Source organism: Giraffa tippelskirchi, chromosome 4 (assembly GCF_054371585.1).
Source record: "Giraffa tippelskirchi isolate mGirTip1 chromosome 4, T2T-mGirTip1v1.2.pri, whole genome shotgun sequence".
In the NCBI taxonomy this organism is placed as follows: Eukaryota; Metazoa; Chordata; class Mammalia; order Artiodactyla; family Giraffidae; genus Giraffa; species Giraffa tippelskirchi.
Window position 1 is genome coordinate 141,257,065 of NC_137278.1, and position 21,982 is coordinate 141,279,046.

The 21,982-nt window shown below is 35.4% G+C and overlaps 1 protein-coding gene across 4 annotated transcripts in view; it reads right to left on the bottom strand.

The window, feature by feature from the left end:
* Positions 1-21,982, bottom strand: part of LRRK2 (leucine rich repeat kinase 2) — a 197,008-nt gene that overhangs the window by 147,074 nt on the left and 27,952 nt on the right. For 3 of the 4 annotated variants that reach the window (XM_081594153.1, XM_081594154.1, XM_081594155.1), the window contains exons 11-13: positions 21,032-21,138; positions 4,700-4,829; positions 2,117-2,241 (exon numbers count right to left, since the gene is read on the bottom strand). In XM_081594153.1, coding sequence (XP_081450279.1) covers positions 2,117-2,241; positions 4,700-4,829; positions 21,032-21,138 — 362 coding nt within the window. The remainder of the gene's footprint in view (positions 1-2,116; positions 2,242-4,699; positions 4,830-21,031; positions 21,139-21,982) is intronic. The other variant, XM_081594156.1, reaches the window with a different exon arrangement.

Consider the following 21,982-nt stretch of genomic DNA (forward strand, 5'->3'; position numbering starts at 1 on the left):
AAAGTATTACCATGAATTTATAATATTGTTTTCAAGGACCCCTGTTTAATATACCTAAAAAACATTATTATAAAACTATGATTTATCATTTAAATATATCATTTCATACATCTAAATTATTACTATCAGTGTCACTTTAGGATCATCTCAGAATAATAAAACAAAAGAAATTCTATATTCAAAACTTACTTCTTAACTAAAAGAGTATTATTTTATTAACAGACAATTCTGAATGTCTTTTGATTATCTTTAAAACTCAAATACACTCTCAGAAGAACAAGGTTAACATCTTTAAAGACTATCAAAAGGATTTTGTTTGCTTTTTACAATCTATAAAATTTTTTAAAACTCACAATAATATCCGAGCAAAATTATGCCTGTTAAATTATATCTCAAAAGTTGTCTGACAACTTGAATGGGACATGATTCAATTCAAAATTTACTGAATTTTTGTCCAAGTTTCCAGGGGATTAAAACAAAAAAAAAAGACATGACTAAAGAAAGCCCTTTCCTTGAAAAACTCTATACTCTTATACCCAGAAATATAAATACCAATATGACTACAGAAAATGGTAGATTTAGGAAGATTTCATTTTAAAAGGACCAAAAAATGGACTTCAAAAGTACTGGGACTCTCACAGATCAAAATAATAATAACATCCCTGATATTCAGTAGTCAGAAAATCACATTAAAGGTGCCTCCTAATCACCTCCCACACACCATCTCCTGCTTTCTTGGCTGAGCTCCCACTATGTATCACCTGGCCATCATAGCCTCCAGCTTAGTCTCTTTGCACGAGGCTATCCCCTGCCAATTATGCTCCACACCACACTGCTGCTGTTATAAATGGCAGCTTTAGTTATGATACTGCAACTTTCAAATACCTTTAATAGAATTTTTGAATTGACTTGCATTAAAAAAGCACAAACTGCTCAGCCTTCTTTTCAAGGCCCTTCCTTCTCAGCCTCTGCCCGTCCTTCCACATTCACCCCCAGTTGCTGCTCTCCTCAACACCAAGCTCCATTCATCCCAGACTATGTGTTCTTTCTTTTTCTGCTTAAAATGTTCCTCCTGGCCTTTTTACCAAGTCAGCCTTACTGACCCGTCAACTGCAAGCATCACAATTTCTCACATACTCTTTTGAATAAACTATTTGTGCTTCCATCGATATTTTCATAGACTTTTATAATGTGAAAGTAAAAATTGCTCAGTCATGTCCAACTCTTTATGACCCCATGGACTGTAGCCTGCCAGACTCCTCTGCCTATGGGATTCTCCAGGCAAAAATATGGGAGTGGATTGCCATGCCCTTCTCCAGAGGATCTTCCCAACCCAGGGATTGAACCTAGGTCTCTCTCATTGCAGGTGGATTCTTTACCATCTGAGATACCAGGGAAGCCCCGTAACAGGTTCTCTCAACTGTCTGGTAATTAACTATCTGTCTCTCTACCTCTAAGCTCCTATAAGTAGTACAATCCTGTCTTTTTTCACCTGTTTTTCAGACCTTTGCAGTCATCACAATGTATAGAACATGAGAGGCAATTAATAAATACATGCTAAAGGAGTGGAGGAACAGGTGTTTAAAATGGGTTTGGAGGACAAATAAAGTCATAACAAATTTAAGCAGGATGTAAATGGAGTACAATGGACACTATGGTAGTTAATGAGTAAAAGCCACATGGTTATATTTGAGAAAGATGCATTCAACCACAGAGTAAAAGAAGGACTGGAAAGAGGCAACAGAGGAAGTATGAAAATTAGTTAGCTATTATTATAATTGAGATAGAAAACAAACAAAAAATTTGACCTCGTCAATGTTAACAGAAATACAAAATAGCGATGACACTATCCTTGGAGTTGAAGCACCACACTATGTTGCAGTTATTTTTCTATAAATAAACTATTGATGCTTCTTATTAAATTTTAATGTAAATTTATCTGACTCTTCTACCTTATCATTTTCCCTCTAGTTTTATTTTGGGGCTAGTGCAAAGATTTGAATTTGGTTGGCAGAAACTAGTCCTTTAATTTTTGCCTAGAAAGTTGATATTTCATGAAAAGTCAAAAAATTCATTTACAATGACAGCTCTTCCCACAATCAATTATGTAACTTACCTGGAACTATAAAATGTAACATAGCTCGAAGTGCTTCCAGCTGCACTGATAATGATGTCTCATGACTTTTCATGACTGTTATTATTTTGGGGACCACTGCTGCCATTGTATCCAGGGAAGTGCTACTGGAGATATAATATTGAAATGCTTATTAAAAGTCCAACCTGATTCCAATACAAACACCAATTTGAAACAAGTACAAGAAAACAGAATATTTTATCAGAAAAGGCTATGTGAACTCAGTAATGTGAGCAAACACAATTTAAATTCTTATTCGGTTAAACTTTGACCTCAAGACATTAAATTCACAGTAAATTGGGAAGACTTTTACTTAGTTTCCCAGAACTAACAACCTCCTTTTGATCTGTACAGGGTCATTGGCAACAACCCCTGGAAAGAAGGTATTATTTGCATTTTCTTGGTAGAGAATTTAGGCTGACAGAGGTTAAACATCAAGGTCCTTTCACTGGAACATGACAGACCCAGGGCTGGAATGCAAACTCTGACCGCCAAGTCCAGAGAGCTGTTTACAGCATAACTACCTGCCTCTTCCTGATTAACACCACTGGACTTCTTATATGGTAGTCTTAATTAGTTTTATTTGCACTAAAGTCTTGGTTTCTCTAAGGCATTTTAGCTATTATTTAACATACACACAAATGTATGTTAATCTACACATAAACCTACACATAAATGTACCAAATTTAATAGAGATAGCCCTTGCTTTTACATAGCACCATATTGACTAAAACTTCTGCATAGTGGGTCCTCACTTTGCATGGGTCTATGGTTACTGACATATAGTCCCTCTTTATCATCTTAAACTCCCAGTTTAAACACATCCCCTCTTTGTAGCCTCTCTTCTTTGGTCACCCTAGCTTGATTCACCAATACCCTATGATTTTACACATACTAGTCATTGAGTTATCACACTGTATTGTAATTATCTGTTTACAAATGAGATTTTTAGAGGCAGGCACATTGTCATAGTTAACTCTGAATCCCCAGTACTGGAAATTTATGCATTTTACATATGAGGAAACAGCCAGAAAGATTAATTGCCCAGAATCTACAACATCTTAAACGTCCATTATTCCTCTGTATTTTTCCCTCCTTATAAAGGTTCACACACTGACAGGACCATAAACAATCACAATTTAACATAAACTTTTCATTTAAATGTCAAGAGCAACATTTAAAAAAGAGAGATATTGTTTAAAGTTATGATATATAAACATAAATAGATAAGCTGGACTTATTAAATTACATTAAACTATTACATTTATATCATATTAAAAACAATGTATTTTTACATTAAAAACAATGTAATGCCATTCATTCTAAGTCTGTAAACATGTTACATACAGTTTATCATGCTACATGCATTTCACTCAGTCATATTTGAAAGAGAAAGTGTTAGTCATTCAGTCATTTCTGACTCTCTGAGACCCCAGGCTCCTCTGTCCATGGAACTCTCCAGGCAAGAATACTGGAGTAGGTAGCCATTCCCTTCTCCAGAGGATCTTCCCAATCCAGGGATCAAACCTGGGTCTGCTGCCTAGGAGGCAGATTCTTTACCATCTGAGCCACCAGGAAAGCCCTATGAATATTTAATACCTGTTAGTAAAAACAGTTATGTTTTATTGGGGGCTTAAAATGCACTAGTCATTTTCCTAAGTCTTTTGTTCAAACTTATTTAATCCTTACATTATAAGCTAAAAACTTATGAATTTGTTATTATTATTCTTATCACCAATGAGGTTTCTGAAGTTTAGAGATCAAATAGTTGACTCAAATTAGTGGGAAAACCAGGACTCAAAATCAGTTTTTACTGCAACATTTGTCCCATTTGACACAGGACGGTTTTCTAATGCTCTTTTTCTGTTTGAAATTTATTTAGACTATGTTAAAGTTACCTCGCGTTCTTTGACCTAATAAAGTACAAAAATGCGCTGAGCACATCTTTGGGAGGAGATAATCCTCTGTATTAATTCAGTTTTAGTCTTTAAAACAAATTTTAGATAGATTCCACTCCCCTTCCCTCCCCACCCCACCACTACTTGCCATTCTACCCCAAACTGCATTATCCACCCCCAGATAAATGATATGGTCTCTCTGTGCCACAAACTAGACATATAATCTTAACATCTCTGGGCTTGAACTAAAAGTGATAAAATGCTTTCCCAGGTAAGGAATGAGAGCAGGAAGAAAAGACAAAGTTAATTCTAATGAATGAATATTGATAAATATTAGTTGTGAGAAAACAACAATTAGAAGCCATATCCCAATTTTATATCTTCCACACAACAAAATTTTAAAAACTGTTTAAGGTTATGTGCTATATAAGCACCATTTTTCAAAACACAGTCAATACCAGTCATAAAGCACAAAAGCAAATTTTCAACATATTTCTATACATAAATAAAATAAGTCTATGTATTACTGACATGAGATTATGTTGCAAAATGTTTCCATCTTCAAATGCCTTGTTTTTCTTTTTAGTCTTACAATTATGCTCAAAATATTGATATTATACCTGGTCCAATATTATATATTCTACATAAATTCATAAATATTTATTACCTTCCTTCAAAAAGATGATTTAGCATTTTACAGCCACTTTCAGCCACTTCAGGAGAATGCATATGCTTCTGCATTAACTCCAATACATTCAGATATATTCCTTTTGACAACAGGATCTTTCTGAAATTAACTACAAGATTTTTTAAACATTACTTGAATAAATGAAAGGACATTGTTATAATCTTGCAATAAGACACATACTATTAAAGATAATCAAAGTTCATCAGAAAGTATATACAACTATATATTAATTTATATTTCAGTGACAACTTAAATATCATTCTTTTTTTTTCTTTAAAATATATACTATTTCCAATTTTTTCATATTTATTAACCACTTGAGGTTTTAGTGTGAAAGTTTCATTCACAGAGAAAACTAGGGGAATGTGATTACCATCCATGTGAAAAGAATATTTCTGAAGAAATATATTTTTACATGATGCCCTCCAACATAAGAATGAAAACTAAATTTCATTCTAATTATAAAACAACTTCACAAAATAACTGAACTGATGTAGAGCAGAGGCTCACTGGTGACCTGGGAATAGGTTATAGATGAGTGAAGATCCTATCAGCTCTTGAGGGATGGAGGAAATAAGGCTGAAACCAGGCTGGGCTGCCCTCAGCCTTCTCCACTCACTCCAGTGGACCATGCAAACATTATCATTTCTATCTGCGCTGTGATACACAAAGTTATGAAAAGCACTAATAAAAAACATACAAAACATAACTACATATTTTCACAAAATAATAACAAAGCTTAAGAAACACATAGATTGCTTTATAATTGATTTCACATTATGTGTGGAAAATGATTATGAAATAATTTTCCTCTTCATAATAAACTTTCTTCAGTAAATGCAAATCCAGTGTCTTAAAGTTTCCATAATACCTTAAAGTTTACATTTAAATGCTACTTATCTTGAAGCCTCTATATAAATATCAATTCCAACATTATAAACTACATTTCAACAGTGAAGGTGGCAGGAACGAAACTGAGAGAGCTTTAAATACTATTTTTTTAAAAAATTAGTTATGCATCTGAAATTGAGAATAAAAGAAAAGATCAGACAAAAATCATAAGTAAGTAGAAGTAATATATGTATTCTCCACTACTGACAAAATCTGAAAACTCATACTTTTTCAAAATCTGAAAAATCATCAAAATATGGTAAGAAGTTGGTTATTCAAGTGTTGGTGAGGATGTGGATAAAAGGTAATGAAAAATGGTACAGTTGCTATGGAAAACAGTATAGAGATTCCTTAAAAAACTATGAACAGAACTACCACATGATCCAGGTATCCCACTTCTGGATATTTATATTTAAAAAAAAACATGAAAATACCACCAATTTGAAAAGATATATGTACCCCTATGTTCTTCATAGTATTATTTATAATATCCAAGATACAGAAACAACCTACGTGCCCATTAACCAATGAATGCATAAAGAAGGTACAATACATATATATGGTACATACTACTCAGTCATGAAAAATGATGAAACCTTGTCATTTGCACCAACATGGATGGACCCTGATGGTATTATGCTAAATGAAATCAGTCAGATGATGAAAGATAAAGACTGTATGATTTCACTCACATGTAGAATATAAAAAACAAAATATATGAACAAACCAATCAAAAACAGAGTAGCAGTTACCAGAGGGGAAAGGGGTAGGGGAGGGTGAAGTGTATAAAGGGGATTAACGGTATGGTGATAAATGGAAACTAAATTTTTGGTAGTGAGCACACTGCACTGTATACATAAGTAGAAATAAAATGTTGTACACATAAAACTTATTGTAAACAAATGCTAGTCCAATAAAAAAATTTACAGATTTTTAATTAATCAATTAAAAAAAGAATAAGTTGATTATTTTGCTCAGTCAAATCAGAAGCTTTAATAGCTCCTCCTAAAATGGCTAAATTCTAACTAAGGAAATACTTTAAATCATAGAAGTTATTCTAGATCAGCAGTTCCCACACCTCAGAGTACATAAGAATTCTCTCAGTGACTTGTTAAAACAGATTGCTGAATTTCAACTACACAGTTTATGATTCATTGGGTCTGTATGGGGCCCTAGAACTTACATTTTTAAAAAGTTCCCAAATGATGTTGCTGGTCCAGAGACCACACTTTAACAATCACTGTCTTGGACATTAACTCAATTTGAGGTTTGAAAATTAAGAACAGAAATTTCATCATACAGTACACCTTGGAGAAAAAATTACAGCACGGAGTCACTTTAGTTTATAGAACATTTTACACATTTCATTTACCAGCTCTCTACACAATACTCATGACCTCTTCTGCACCATTTTAGCAATAAATTATCTGCTATAAAAGACCAATAACAAAAAGAAACTTCATTCATGCCTTCACTTCAATAGTCACCTTGTTTCCTCACTGCCTAGTCACAATTTCATCACCTCTGAACACTAACATGTATACTCTTTCTTTGCTTCCTATTTTTTTTGGCTGCATATTCTTTGTGATACTGTCAAAGTTCACATATATGTATCAATTAGCCTTTTTACATATCTTTCCCACTAGAGTATAAGCTTCATGAACCTGGGATTTCTATTTATCTGATGTACTCAGGTGTCTAAGGCTCAATAAATACTAATTTTATTAACTAATTAATTAAACAAATAAAATGTCACACAAGATGTTTGAACTTTGACCTGGGAACCACCATGACAAAACCTAGTTTTGCTGGCCACCAAACCAATCATTTTCCTATAAAACTATACCCAGCCCTTCATATGTAATGTTCCCAAGTGTCTTTCAAGGGAGACTGGTGAATGAGCTGCTTAAATTCTTACTATTCTCATAAGGCAGAACTCCAAGGACTATTCAAAGGGATCTGAGGAAAGTAAACATGGCAGGGAACCAAGAACAAAGAAGTATGAAATCAGAGAGACCATATAATTGACTCTGAACAAAGAAATCAAAGTTAACTTCAAATGTAACCAATTCTGAGGCACCATAGTAAGAATCAGCCCAGGGAGTGATCAAGATTGCACAGAAGATTCTTCTCAGGGAAGACCCTAAACTCCCTTCCTCCCATGAGCACACCAAAATTATAACAACTTACAGTGCAACAATCTATGAAAATGATCTGAAAACTACCAGAAAAGATATTCTACAAGTAAAGATATAAAGAAGGAACTACATGAGATGACAGGAAGGATGGGGAATGTGATATAGTGAAGACCCAAACTACCAGATAAGCAACCAATAAACAAGAGGATAATCACAGAGGTTATTTACAGAAGTTCTCCCTATGAATCAAGGGATCCAAGCACCTCATTAATCTCTCAAACCTGGAGGTACTGGGCTTGAGCCCCTAGAACATCTGGCTTTAAAAGACAGCAGGGTTTGCACAATGAGAGAGCAAGAGGGCTGTAGGAATCAGAGATGTCACTCTTAAAGAGCCCATGCAAAGTCTCATACACTTGGAAACCCAGCGTACAATAAGTTTAAAAGAGTCTGGATCAGACCCACTTGCTGATCTTGGAGAGTCTCTCAGAGAGACAGAAGGCACCTGGGACCCTCTTGGGAGAGTCTCTCTCCAGAAGATGCTGCTGACAGCCATTTGAGGTAGCATATTTTATACCACTAGGACACTGATACTGGCAGGTGCCATTTTGGAGTTCTGCATCTATCCAATTAGCACTAGGAATCAGCTGCACTTATCAGCAGGTAGGCACCAGAACTGAAAATCCCCAGGGCCCATAGTCAGCTGCCCTGGGACTTCCAGGTTCACAGCCTGCCACTCAGGGACCTTACACTATCAACCAGCATGTTAATGCCAGCTCCAAAACCCTGTGTCTGCAGTTAACTGCCCCAAAACCTCCCAGACCTTAAGTCAGCCATGCCAAGACACAGCTCCACTTACCAATGGGATGGAACCAGTCCCAGAAACCCCTAGACTGTGCAGTCAGCCATACTACGACCCAGTCTTGAGCACCAATGACCAGCAGCCTCTACACAAGGAGGTCTAGGCAGCTAACCCACCAGAAATGGGCCCCACCTACATCAGCACCACAACATTCAGTGGCCCACTCAGACCATGCAGAGGGCACCACTAGATCATACAGCTCTGTTAACCAGAAAGGAGTGTACTATAAGGACACTTCTCCAAGATTAGGAAACATAATCAATCTAACTAAATACACAAACAAAAACAAAGAATTATGCAAAATGAGGCAACACAGGAATATACTCCAAATAAAGGAACAAGATGAAATCTCAGGAGAAGAATTAAGCTAAGTGGAGATAAGCAATCTACCAGACATCAGCTCAAGGTAATGATCATAAAGATCCTCAACAAACCCAGGAGAAGAATGACGAATATGCTGAGTTTATCAAAAAGCCAGAAAAAATAAAGAAGAATGAAACAGAGTTGAAACAGGATACAAAAACTGATATGAAAATTATACACAAAGAATCAACAGTAGATTAAATGATATAGAGGAACAGATCAGTGAACTAGAAAACAGTGTAGTGAAAATCACACAAGCTGAACAAACAGAGGAAAAAGAAATTTTAAAATGTGAGAACTCTCAGACAACATCAAGCATACTAACATTTTCATATAGAGATCCGAAAAGGAAAAGAGAAAGAGAGAATGGTAGACAAATTATTTGAAGTGATAATAGCTGAAAAATTCCCTAAACTTGGAAAGGAATAGATATCCAGGTCCAAGAAGTACAAAGTCTCAAACAAGATCAATAGAGAGAGGTCCACAAAAAGACACATTGTAATTAAAGTGATAAAACTTGAATATTAAGAGAGAATATTAAAGCAAAAGAGAAGCAATAGTTACATACATAGGTACTCCCATAAATCTGTCAGCTGACTTTTCCACATAAATTTTGCAGAATTCCAGGGAATAGTGGGATCCATTCAAAATGCTAAAAGGAAAAATTAGCCTATCCAGTAAAGTTATCATTCATTTGAAAGAGGGATAAGAGTGTTACAGACAAGCAAAACCTAAAAAGAATTCAGCAGCACTAAACTAGCTATAAAAGAAAATGTTGGAGAGACTTCTCTAAGTGGAAAAAAAAGACCACAACTAGAAAACAAAATTTATGAAAGGAAAATATCATTGGTAAAAGCAAATCAGAGTAGTAGATCAACCACTTAACAAACTAGTAGGAATAGTAAAATTATCTATGTCTACAGTAAGTATACATAGAGATAAACAAAACAAAAAGATGCAAAATATGAAGTAAAAAACATTAAATGAGGAGACAGTAACAAAAATGTAGGGATATTTAAATGCTTTCAAAATAAGGAGATCATCTTCTCAAGAAAGTAATATTGCATAAAAGAAAAGTATTTTAATGCCTTATTTGTGCATATGTGTCCACATGTATATTTATCTATATACATATATATGTAGATAGATATAGATATCTATCTACATATCTATAAATACCTTCATAATAATCAAATGTATCCATATTTTATCAATAAAATGATAAAGTAAATGAGAAATAAAAAGTTAAAAGAAAAAGTTGAGATCATCAACTTAAAATAATTTTATACATGCATACACACACCTCACAGTAATCACAAACTAAAAATCTATAATAGACAAATGATGAAATAAGAAAATAATGTAAACATAACACTAAAAACAGTCATCAAATCACAAGAGAAGGGAGCAAAAGAAGAAAGGAACACAAAGAACTACAAAAAAAAAAATCCAAAACAATGAACAAATAGCAATAAGCACACTAGACACAGGCTACCCACTCCAGTATTCTTGTGCTTCCCTGGTGGCTTGGATGGTAAAGAATGCACCTGCGGTGCAGGAGACCTGGGTTCGATCCCTAGGTTGGGATGATTCCCTGGAGGAAGGCATAACAACTCACCCCAGTATTCTTGCCTGTAGAAGCCCCATGGACAGAAGAGCCCGGTAGGCTACAGCCCATAGGGTTGCAAAGAGTTGGACACAACTGAGTGACTAAGCACACAGCATAAATAATTACTTCAAATATAAAGGGACTAAATGTTTCAATCAAAAGAAAAATAATAGTCAAATGAATAATAAAACAAGATCCATCTATATACTGCCTACAGGAGACTCAATTCATATCTAAAGACACAGACAGACTGAAAGTGAGGGAATGAAAACAGGTAACCCATGCAAATAGAAAAGAAAAGAAAGCTAGAGTAGCAATAATAGTATCAGACTAAGTAGACTTTAAATAAAGGCTGTTAACAAATGACAAGGAAGGACATTACATAGTAATAAAGGGATCAATCAACAGGAAAATCTAACAACTGTAAATAAATATGTACCCAACATAGTAATAACTAAATGCATAAAGAAAATATTAACAAACATACAGGGAGAAGCTGACAGCAACACAGCAATAGTAGAGAACCTTAACACTTAATTTACATCAATGGGCTGATCATTCAAACAGAAAATCAGTAAGAAAACACTGTCCTTAAACAATGAATCAAATGGACTTAATAGATATGTGTTAGCACATTCTATCCAAAAGTAGCAGAATAAATATTGCTTTCAAGTGCACATAGAACATTTTCCAAGATAAATCATGTGCTAGGCCACAAAACTAGTCTCAATAAATTTAGAAAGACTGAAACCATTATCAAGCATTTTTTCCTATGTTCCCTGGTGGCTCAGACTGTAAAGAATCTGCCTGCAATGCAGGAGACCTGGGTTCCATCTCTGGGTCAGGAAGATACCCTGGAAAAGGGAATGGTAACCCACTCCAGTACTCATGCCTGGAGAATTCCATGGAAGAGGAGCCTGGCAGGCTACAGTCTACAGGATTGCAAAGAGCTGGATCTGACTGAGAGACTAACACTTTCACACTTTTCCTACCATGACACTATGGGACTAGAAATCAACTATGAGAAAAAACTGCAAATAACACAAATACATGCAAGCTAAACAACCAATGGGTCATTGAAGAAATCAAATTGTAAATGAAAAAATAAACAGAGTAAAAATAAACTAAATAGAGACTAAAATATCAATAGAAAATATTAATGAAACTTAGAGCTGGTCCTCTGAAAAGATAAACTAAATTGGTTTAGTTTGATAAACGGGGCTTCCGAGGTGGCGCTAGTGGTAAAGAATATGCCTGTCAATGTGGGAGATGCAAGAGATGAAGGTTTGATCCCTAGGTTGGGAAGATCCCCTGCAGAAGGAAACGGCAACCCACTCCAGTATTCTTGCCTGGAAAATCCCATGGACAGAGGAGTCTGGCGGGCTACAGTCCATGGGGTCACAAAGAATTGGACACGATTGAGCAACTAAGCACACACACACAAACAAAACAGAAACAAACAAAAAAAAAATTCTATGGGATGCAGCAGAAACAAACAAACAAACAAAATATTCTATGGGATGCAGCAGCAGTAGTTCTAAGAAGGAATTATATAGCAATACAAGCATATCTAGGAAACAAGAAACATCTCAAACAACCAACCTAACCTTATACATAAAGGAATGAGAAAAAGAAGAACAAACCAAATCCCAAATTAGTACAGGGAAATAAATCATAAAGATCAGAGAAGAAATAAACTAAAAAGAGACTAAAAATCAATAGAAAATATTAATGAAACTTAAGAGCTGGTCCTCTGAAAAGATAAACTAAATTGGTAAACCAATAACCAGACACATCCAATAAAAAAGAAAGAGACAGAGAGGACCTGGGCCCAAATCAATACAGGACCTAATTAATTTTAAAGGTTTTTGCACAGCAAAGGAAACTATGCACAACACGAAAAGACAAGCCTCAAAATGGGAGAAAAAAACTGCAAATGAACCAACTGACACAGGATAATGTCCAAAATACGCAAGGATCTCATATAGCTCAATATCAGAAAAAACAAACAACCCAATTAAAAAATGGGCTGAAGATCTAAACAGATATTTCTTCAAAGAAGGCATACAGATAGCCAACAAACACAGGAAATGATGCTCAACATCGCTCATTATTAGAAAAATCAAAACTGCAATGAGGTATCACCTCACACCAGGCAGAATGGCTATTATCAAAAAGTCTACAAACAATAAATTCTGGAGAGGATATGAAGAAAAGGGAACCCTCTTACACTGTTAGTGAAAATGTAAATTGATACAGCCACTATGGAAAACAGAATAGAGATTCCTTAAGAAACTAGGATTGAAACAACTATATGATGCAACAATCCCACTACTGGGCATATACCCTGAGAAAAACCATTAATTCAAAAAGACACATATACCCTAAGGTTCACAGCAGCACTATTTATAACAGCCAGGACATGGAAGCAGCCTAGATGAATGGATAAAAAAGATGTGGCACATATATACAGTGGAATATTACTCAGCCATAAAAAGGAATGGATTTGAGTCAGTTGTATTGAGGTGAATGAACCTAGAGCCTGTTTTACAGAGTGAAGTAAGTCAGAAAGAGTAAAACAAATATATAGTATCACATATATATGGAATCTATAAAAACATTACTGATGAACCTATCTACAGAGCAAGAATACACATGGAGCTGTGGAGAACAAACTTGTGGACATGGAGAAGATGGTGAGGGAACAAACTGAAAAAGCAGCATTGACATATACACACTACTGTGTGCAAAATAGATACCTAGTGGGGAGCCACTATAAACACAGGGAGCTCAGCTTGGTGCTCGTGACAACCTAGAGGGGTGGGATGGGGGTGTGAGAGGAGGCTCAGGGAGGGGATATATGTATACTTAAAGCTGACTTATGCTATGGCACAGCAGAAACCAACACAACATTGTAAAGCAATTATCCACCAATTAAAAATAAACAATAAATTATAATCAAAATCACAGAAATATAAAGAATCATAAGACATCACTACAATTACATGACTATAAAATGGACAACCTAGAAGAAAAGGACAAATTGCCAGAAATATACAATCTCCCAAGACTGAAGCAGAAAGAAATAGAAAATACTAACAGACTGATTAACAGTAATGAAACTGAATCAGTAAACAAACAAAGTAATCAAAAGAAAAAAAAAAAAACCTCTCAATAAACAAAAGTCCAGCACCAGAGAGCTTCACAGACGAATTCTACCAAACACTTAAAGAATAGTAAATGCTCCTACTTCTCAAACTATTCTAAAAACTGAAGGGAAAGGAATGCTTCCAAACCCATTCTACAAGGTCAGCATCACCCTGACACCAAAACCAAAGATATCAAACAGAAAAAAGAAAATTACAGGCCAATATCACTGATGAGCATAGATGCAGAAATCCTCAAAAAAAAATTAGCAAACTGAATTCAACAATACATTAAAGGAATCATACAACATGATTCATCCCAGGGATGCAAACATGGCTCAATATTCACAAATCAGTCAATGTGATACACCACACTAACAAACTGAAGAAGAAAAACAGCATACGATGATCCTAAGAGGCAAAAACAAGTTTTGATAAAATTTAGTATCAGTTTATGACAAAAACTCTGAACAAAATGAGTTTAGAGGGAGGATATCTCAACATAATAAAGGCCTTATATGAAAACCCTATAGCTAATATCATACTCAATCAGGAAAGCTGAAAACATTTCCTCTAAGATCAGGAAAAAGACAAGTATGCTCACTCACTTCATTTCTATTCAACACAGTATTAGAAGTACCAGCCACAAAAGACAGAGAAATACAGGGAATCAAAATGGGAGAGGACTGTCACTGTTTGCAGATGACATGATATACATAAAGGAAATTCTAAAGATACCACTAAAAATACTAGAACTAATAAACGAACTCAGTAAAGTTGCAGATGCAAAATTAATATACAGAAATATGCTATGTTTCTGTATACTAAGAATGAACAGTCAGAAAGGGAAATTAAGACAACAATCCCATATACAACTGTATCAGAAAGAATAAATCTAACTAAGGATGTAAAAGACCTATACTCAGAAAACTATAGACACTGGTGAAAGAAAATGAAGATAACACAAACAAATGAAAAGCTATACTGTGTTCATGAATTGGAAGATTTAATACTGCTAAAACAACCAAATTATCCCAGGCAATCTACAGATTCAATGCAATCGCTATCAAAACATCAATGGTATTTTTCATAGAACTAGAACCATTCTAAAATTTGTATGAAAACACAAAATACCACAAACAGCCAAAATCTTGAAAAAGAACAAAACAGAAGGTATCATGCACCCTGATTTCAAACTATACTACAAAGCTATAGGAATCGATACAATATGATACTGGCCAAAAAAAACAGACACATAAATCAATGGAACAGACTAGAGAGCCCAGAAATGAAAACTTAGGTGTTCATTTAATCTCCAACAAAGTATGCAAAAATATACAATGGAGAAGACAGCTTATTCCATAAATGGTGTTAGGAAAACTGCACAGCTACATACAAAAGAATCAAACTAGACTTCTTTTCACATGATATACAAAAATAAACTCAAAACAGATTAAAGAATTTAATGAAAACCTGAAATCATAAAACTCCAAAAAGAAAAGCAGTATGCTCTTTGACAACGATCTTAGCAATATTTTTTTTCAAGCTGTCTCCTCAGGCAAGGGAATGAAAAGTAAAAAGGAACAAATAGGACTACATCAAACTAAAAACCTTTTTCCCAATAAAGGAAACCATCAACAAAATGAAATGACCACCTACTGAATGGAAGAAGATATGTGCAAATGATATATCTAATAAGGGATTCATATTCAAAATATACAAAGAATTCACACAATTCAAGATCAGAAAAAAAAACATAGTTAAATTGTGGGCAGAGGACCCTACAAACATTTTTCCAAGAAGACTTGGGGATGGCCAACACACACATGAAAAGATGTTCAACATTACTAATCATGAAGGAAATACAAATCTAAACCATAAAAATTTAGCACCTCACAACCATCAGAATGGCTGTCATCAAAAAAAAGCACAAATAACAAATGTTGGCAAGGATGTGCAGAAAAAGGAATCCTCATGAACGGTTGGTAGAAATGCAAATTGGTGCAAGCATTATGGAAAATAGTATGGAGACAGTTCAAACAATTAAAAACAGAACTACCGTATGATCCAGCAATTCCACTCCTGGATATTTACCAAAGAAAACAAAAACACTAATTCAAAAAGATATATGGTCATACTAAGTGAAGTAAGCCAGACAAAGAAAGACAAACATGATATTATTTATGTGAAGAATCGAAAAAAAATGATACAAATGAACTTATTTTCAAAACAGAAACAGACTCACAAACATAGAAAACAAACTTTTGGTTACCAAAGGGTGGGGAAGGGATAAATTAGGAGTTTGGGTCTAAAATATACATACTACTATATATAAAATAGATAACCAACAAGGACCTACTGTATAGCACAGGGAACTATACTCAATATTTTATAATAACCTATAATGGAAGAGACTGTAAAAAAGAATACATATATATGTGTATATATATAAAACATATATATGTAAGTATAATTGAATCACTTTGCTGTATACCTGATATTAACACATTATAAGTCAACTATATAAAAATTGTTTTAAAAAAGAAAATAAGTATATAGACCTATATGTTCATTGTAACATTATTCACAGTAGCCAAAATACAGAAGCAACCTAAATGCTCATTGATAGATGCATAAATAAAGAAGATGTGAATATTACTGAGCCATGAAAAAAAAAAATAAAATCTTGCCACTTGCTGCTGCATGACAGACCTAGGGAGTTATGCTAAGTGAAATAATTCAGACAGAGAAAAGCACTGTATAATTTTACTTGTGTGGGGAACCTAAAAAAGCAAAAGAACTGAACAAACAAAACAGAAACAGGCTCATAGTACAGTGAACAAACTGGTGGTTGCCAGAGCAGAGGACAGTGGGGAATAAGTGAAATAGGGGAAGGAACTTAAGAGGTACAAACTTCCCATTACAACATAAAGAAGTCATAGGGATGAAAGCACAGCATGGAAATATAATCTCTAATAATGTACCAGTTTTGTATGATGATAGATGATAACTAGACTTATCATTTTGTAATGTACAGAAATATGAAAGCACTGTATTGTGCACCTAGAAATAACAAGGTTACTGCAGGTCAATTATATTTCAAGAACAGACTAATGGAAAAAGAGATCATATTTGTGGTTACCAACAGAAGGGGGGACTGAATGAAGGTGGTAAGAAGGTGCAAGCTCCCATCTGTAAGATAGATCCTAGGGCTGCAAAGTACAACATGATTAATATAAGTAATGCTGTTGTACGTTATATATGAAAATAGAGTAAATCCTAATCCTCATCACAAGTAAAATGTTTTTTTCTTTTTCTTTCATTTTGCATCTATATGAGATGATGGATGTTCACTAAACTTACTGGACTAATCATTTCCTGAGGTAAGTAATTCAAATCATTATGCTGTACACCTTAAACTTATACAACACTTTACATCAATTATATCGCAATAAAAATTGAAGAAAAAAGAATAAAAAATTTTTTTAAGTAAAAACTGTACATCTTCTAACTAAAATACCACTGTTCTGCATGGAGCACATGGAGCAGGACAAGCTTTCATCCAGGGACATATCAATGGATCCAGCTAATCAGAGCATGTGACGTCTACCTAGTCACTGCAGGCTCCTTATGAATTGAACTATCAGTATAAAAAAAGGGATTAAGCTCACAGCTGACACAACTGATCCATTTACCAAGGGGAGAGAGGTTGCTACTACACAGTGGCTACAAGGAAGCCTGTCTGAGAACCAAAGTAATCTTGAGGAGCCTCTTGATACCTGCATCCCCAACAGTAGAAATGAACTGAAAACTATAGAAACCAACACATTACTATATACAAAATAGATAACCAACAAGAACCTACTGTACAGCACATGGAACTATAGTCAATAATTTGTATAATATGTTGTATTTCTATCTCACCTATAATGGAAAATTACTTCAAATCCTAAAAGATGCTGTGAAAGTGCTGCACTCGATATGCCAGCATATCTGGAACACTCAGCAGTGGCCACAGGATTGGAAAAGGTCAGTTTTCATTCCAATCCCTAAGAAAGGCAATGCCAAAGAATGCTCAAACTACTGCACAATTGTACTCATCTCACATGCTAGCAAAGTAATGCGCCAAATTCTCCAAGCCAGGCTTCAACAACATGTGAACCACGAACTTCCAAATATTCAAGCTGGTTTTAGAAAAGGCAGAGGAACCAGAGATCAAATTGCCAACATCCACTGGATCATCGAAAAAGCAAGAGAGTTCCAGAAAAACATCTACGTCTGCTTTATTGACTATGCCAAAGCCTTTGACTATGTGGATCACCACAATCTGTGGTGATTCTTAGAGAGATGGGAATACCAGACCACCTGACCTGCCTCTTGAGAAATCTGTATGCAGGTCAGGAAGCAACAGTTAGAACTAGACATGGAACAACAGACTGGTTCCAAATAGGAAAAGGAGTACGTCAAGGCTGTATATTGTCACCCTACTTAGTTAACTTATATGCAGAACACATCATGAGAAACACTGGGCTGGAAGAAGCACAAGCTGAAATCAAGATTGCCAGGAGAAATATCAATATCTTCAGATATGCAGATAACACCACCCTTATGGCAGAAAGCAAAGAAGAACTAAAGAGCCTCTTGATGAAAGTGAAAGAGGAGAGTAAAAAAGTTGGCTTAAAACTCAACATTCAGAAAACTAAGATCATGGCATCTGCTCCCATCATTTTTAATGGCAACTAGATGGGGAAACAGTGGAAACAGTGAGAGACTTTATTTTTTGGAGCTCCAAAATCACTGCAGACAGTGACTGCAGCCCTGAAATTAAAAGATGCTTGCTCCTTGGAAGAAAAGATATGACCAACCTAGACAGCATATTAAAAAGCAGAGACGTTACTTTGCCAATAAAGGTCCATCTAGTCAAGGCTATGGTTTTTCCAGTAGCCGTGTACGGATTTGAGAGTTGGACTATAAAGAAAGGTGAGGGTCGAAGAATTGATGCTTTTGAACTGTGATGTTGGAGAAAACTCTTGAGAGTCCCTTGGACTGCGTGGAGATCAAACCAGAGCATCCTTAAGGAAATCTGTCATGAATATTCATTGGAGGGACTGATGTTGAAGCTGAAACTCCAATACTTTGGCCACCTAATGCGAAGAACTGACTCACCTGAAAAGACCACGATGCTGGGAAGATTGAAGGTCGGAGGAGAAGGGGACGACAGAGGGTGAGATGGTTGGATGGCATCACTGACTCACTGGACGTGAGTTTGAATAAACTCCCGGAGTTGGTGATGGACAGAGAAACCTGGCACGTTGCATTCCATGGGGTCGCAAAGATTCAGACACAACTGAGCGATTGAACTGAACTGAACATCATGCATGTATGTATGTATAAAAGGCTTCCCAGGTGTCAGTAGTGGTAAAGAATCTGCCTCCCAGTGCCGAATTCGTAAGAGACATGGATTCAATCTCAGGTCGGGAAGATCCCCTGGATGAGGATATGGCAACCCACTCCAGTATTTTTGCCTAGAGAATCCCATGAACAGTGGAGTCTGGCAGGCTACAGTTCATAAGGTCACACAGAGTCAGACACAACTGATGCGACTTAGCACATAGCATATGTATGTTTAACTGTGTTATGTACCTGAAACTAACACAACATTGCAAATCAACTATACTTCAATAAAAACAAAAACAAAGAAAAAAAAGTACAGCAACCAGAAAAGGCAGTATGACTGAGGACTTTGACCTTTCATGGATGAAGGTTTGGGTCACTCCAGAACCAGGAGCAACAGAAGTTCCAGTTGAGGACAAGGGAAAGATGGAATGAGGAGTTGAAGACAGAAACTATAGATACTAACTACATATATATACACACACCAGCTATCAGCTGGTGACCAATTACAGAAATGAGTACTGTAGTAGCTTTGGCTAGTCTCTCCATGATTGTTATATGCATGTGTATTTGTATAAAATAATCCTTCTCTTAAAAAAAAAAAAGCAGAAGTTTAAATCTCACAAAATCATGGTTGTTTTGTTGACATATCAAATATTTCCATGGAGTTAAGAACTACAGCACCAGCACAATGTGTTTTGTTCATGGTAAAGGTTTGTCTCCTCTCTAATATGCCTCAACAAAAGCAGCAAAGTCCAGTGTTCATTTTCAAGAATGAGAACCGCTCCCCTCAACCCAGGCCTCTGCACAGCAGAGGAAGGGAGACTCAAGAAGAGCAGCTCCCCAGTCTGCCACTTCCACTGACTCATTATCCTTTGAGAGCAACCCCGATCAGTCTCTCAGGGCTCGGCCAGCCCGAGCCTTTTATGATGGCCTTTTCAGTGCCATCAGAGGTGAAGTGAGAAAGGATGAAAACAAAGAGGTGATTTTCCTCTTAATCTGACTTAAATAACTGTGTACGGAAACATGCATGAGGAGGCTTTTTTCACTCTACTCGGGTTCTCTACTAAAAGCTGATGCTAACACTGGTCTCTTTTTTCAAGCTTTCAGTTTTTCTCTATTTTTCTCCCTTCAAGAATATCCTTCAAGAGCTGCCAATTCCTAATGCTTTTATGATTAGTTTTCTCCCAAGATTTTCTAGCCGTATTTCCTATTTATTAGGGCTGAGCCCTAATAAGAGCAGCCTGAGCCTCAATTCTAAACCTCAAGAGTTCTTCCAAAGGTATAAGTTATTTTTCTCTCCTAAATAATGGAAAGCTGTAAGATTTATATGTAAAGGACTATTTTTTAAAAATTTTATAATGGAAAATTTTAGAATATTTTACAATGGTGAATCTCTCTCCATCCACTGCATTCCTAAGAAAAAAACACAGGAACAGTGTATAAAGGAAACTGGGGTGGAAAAGTGACCATTCGGCCATGGTTAAAAATATTCAAAACAATATCACTGGACACAAGCTAAAAGTCCATCCATAAGAAATTGGATCATCAATGAGGACATAGGAATACATTGGGAAACTACACAACCATCAAAAATGGTAATGTGGGGATTTATATTTAGCAACATAAAAAAAGAGATGTAAAATTTGGTTATAAAAGATTATAATAGGATCCCATTTCTCCAAAAAACATAATATATTGTATATGTCATGTGTAAGTACATACACAGAAATCCAGGAGAAAACATCAAAATGTTATTTTCTTCTTTATCTTTGTACCTATTTGTCAATATATCTATATATCAGATACATATATTTACATATTTGAAGTTTTTACAATTATTGTTTTTATAATTTTAAAAATACCACAAAACGTGTTTCATTATACTAAAAAATATGGTGTACCTCTTACCATTTTGTTCTAACAGAGTTGACAAAGCATTTGCAGACGCCTGGAAGACTTCTTTTGATGAAGAATGCATCAGCATGGACAGCATCACTTCCCTGTGAGCTGGGAACCTTTCACAAATTCAACCACAACATTAATAGTAATCTCTTTAATAATTAACTCAAATATTCACTTACTGTTATCTAATCTAACAACCAATAAGGGCAGATAAACAGTATTTTATGCCACTTCTACTCACAGGAGAGAATTATAGTTAAGCAGTGTTCTATTTACATTATATTCAAATACATTAACTACTAATAAAGTAGTATTTCTGTTTCTTCAAAGTAGATAAGCAGTAGAAGGAGAAAATAGAAGACTCACGAGATATATAAATAGGTGCTAAGAGTAAAAAGATTAAGTGAGAAAAAGGAGATGATGTAAGCAAGAAAGGAAAAATTAAGAACCATAAAGTAGAGTGAAATTTTTTAATTTAGAGCATAAATATGGTTTAATGATATATTTAACAATCTCCTGTGAATTTTAAGGGGTTAGTATCTATGAAATGAAATTTTTATAAATTGCAGCATGAACCAACCTTATCCTAACTTCTTTAAAAGATTGCTCAAAGCAGATTAGATGGCTGGTTTAACATATATTTTTCAAAATTTACAGTTTCCATTCAAACTAGAGACATTTAAATAAATAGAATCTGTCATTAACTGTCTTCTAATTGGCAGTAGCTCACTATGGAAATGAGGGCTTCCCTGATAGCTCAGTTGGTAAAGAATCCACCTGCAATGCAGGAGACCCTGGTTCCATTCCTGGGTCAGGAAGATCCCCTGGAGAAAGGATAGGCTACCCACTTCAGAATTCTTGGGCTTCCCTTGTGGCTCAGCTGGTAAAGAATCCGCCTGCAATGCGGGAGACCTGGGTTCGGTCCCTGGGTTGAGAAGATTCCCTGGAGAAGGGAAA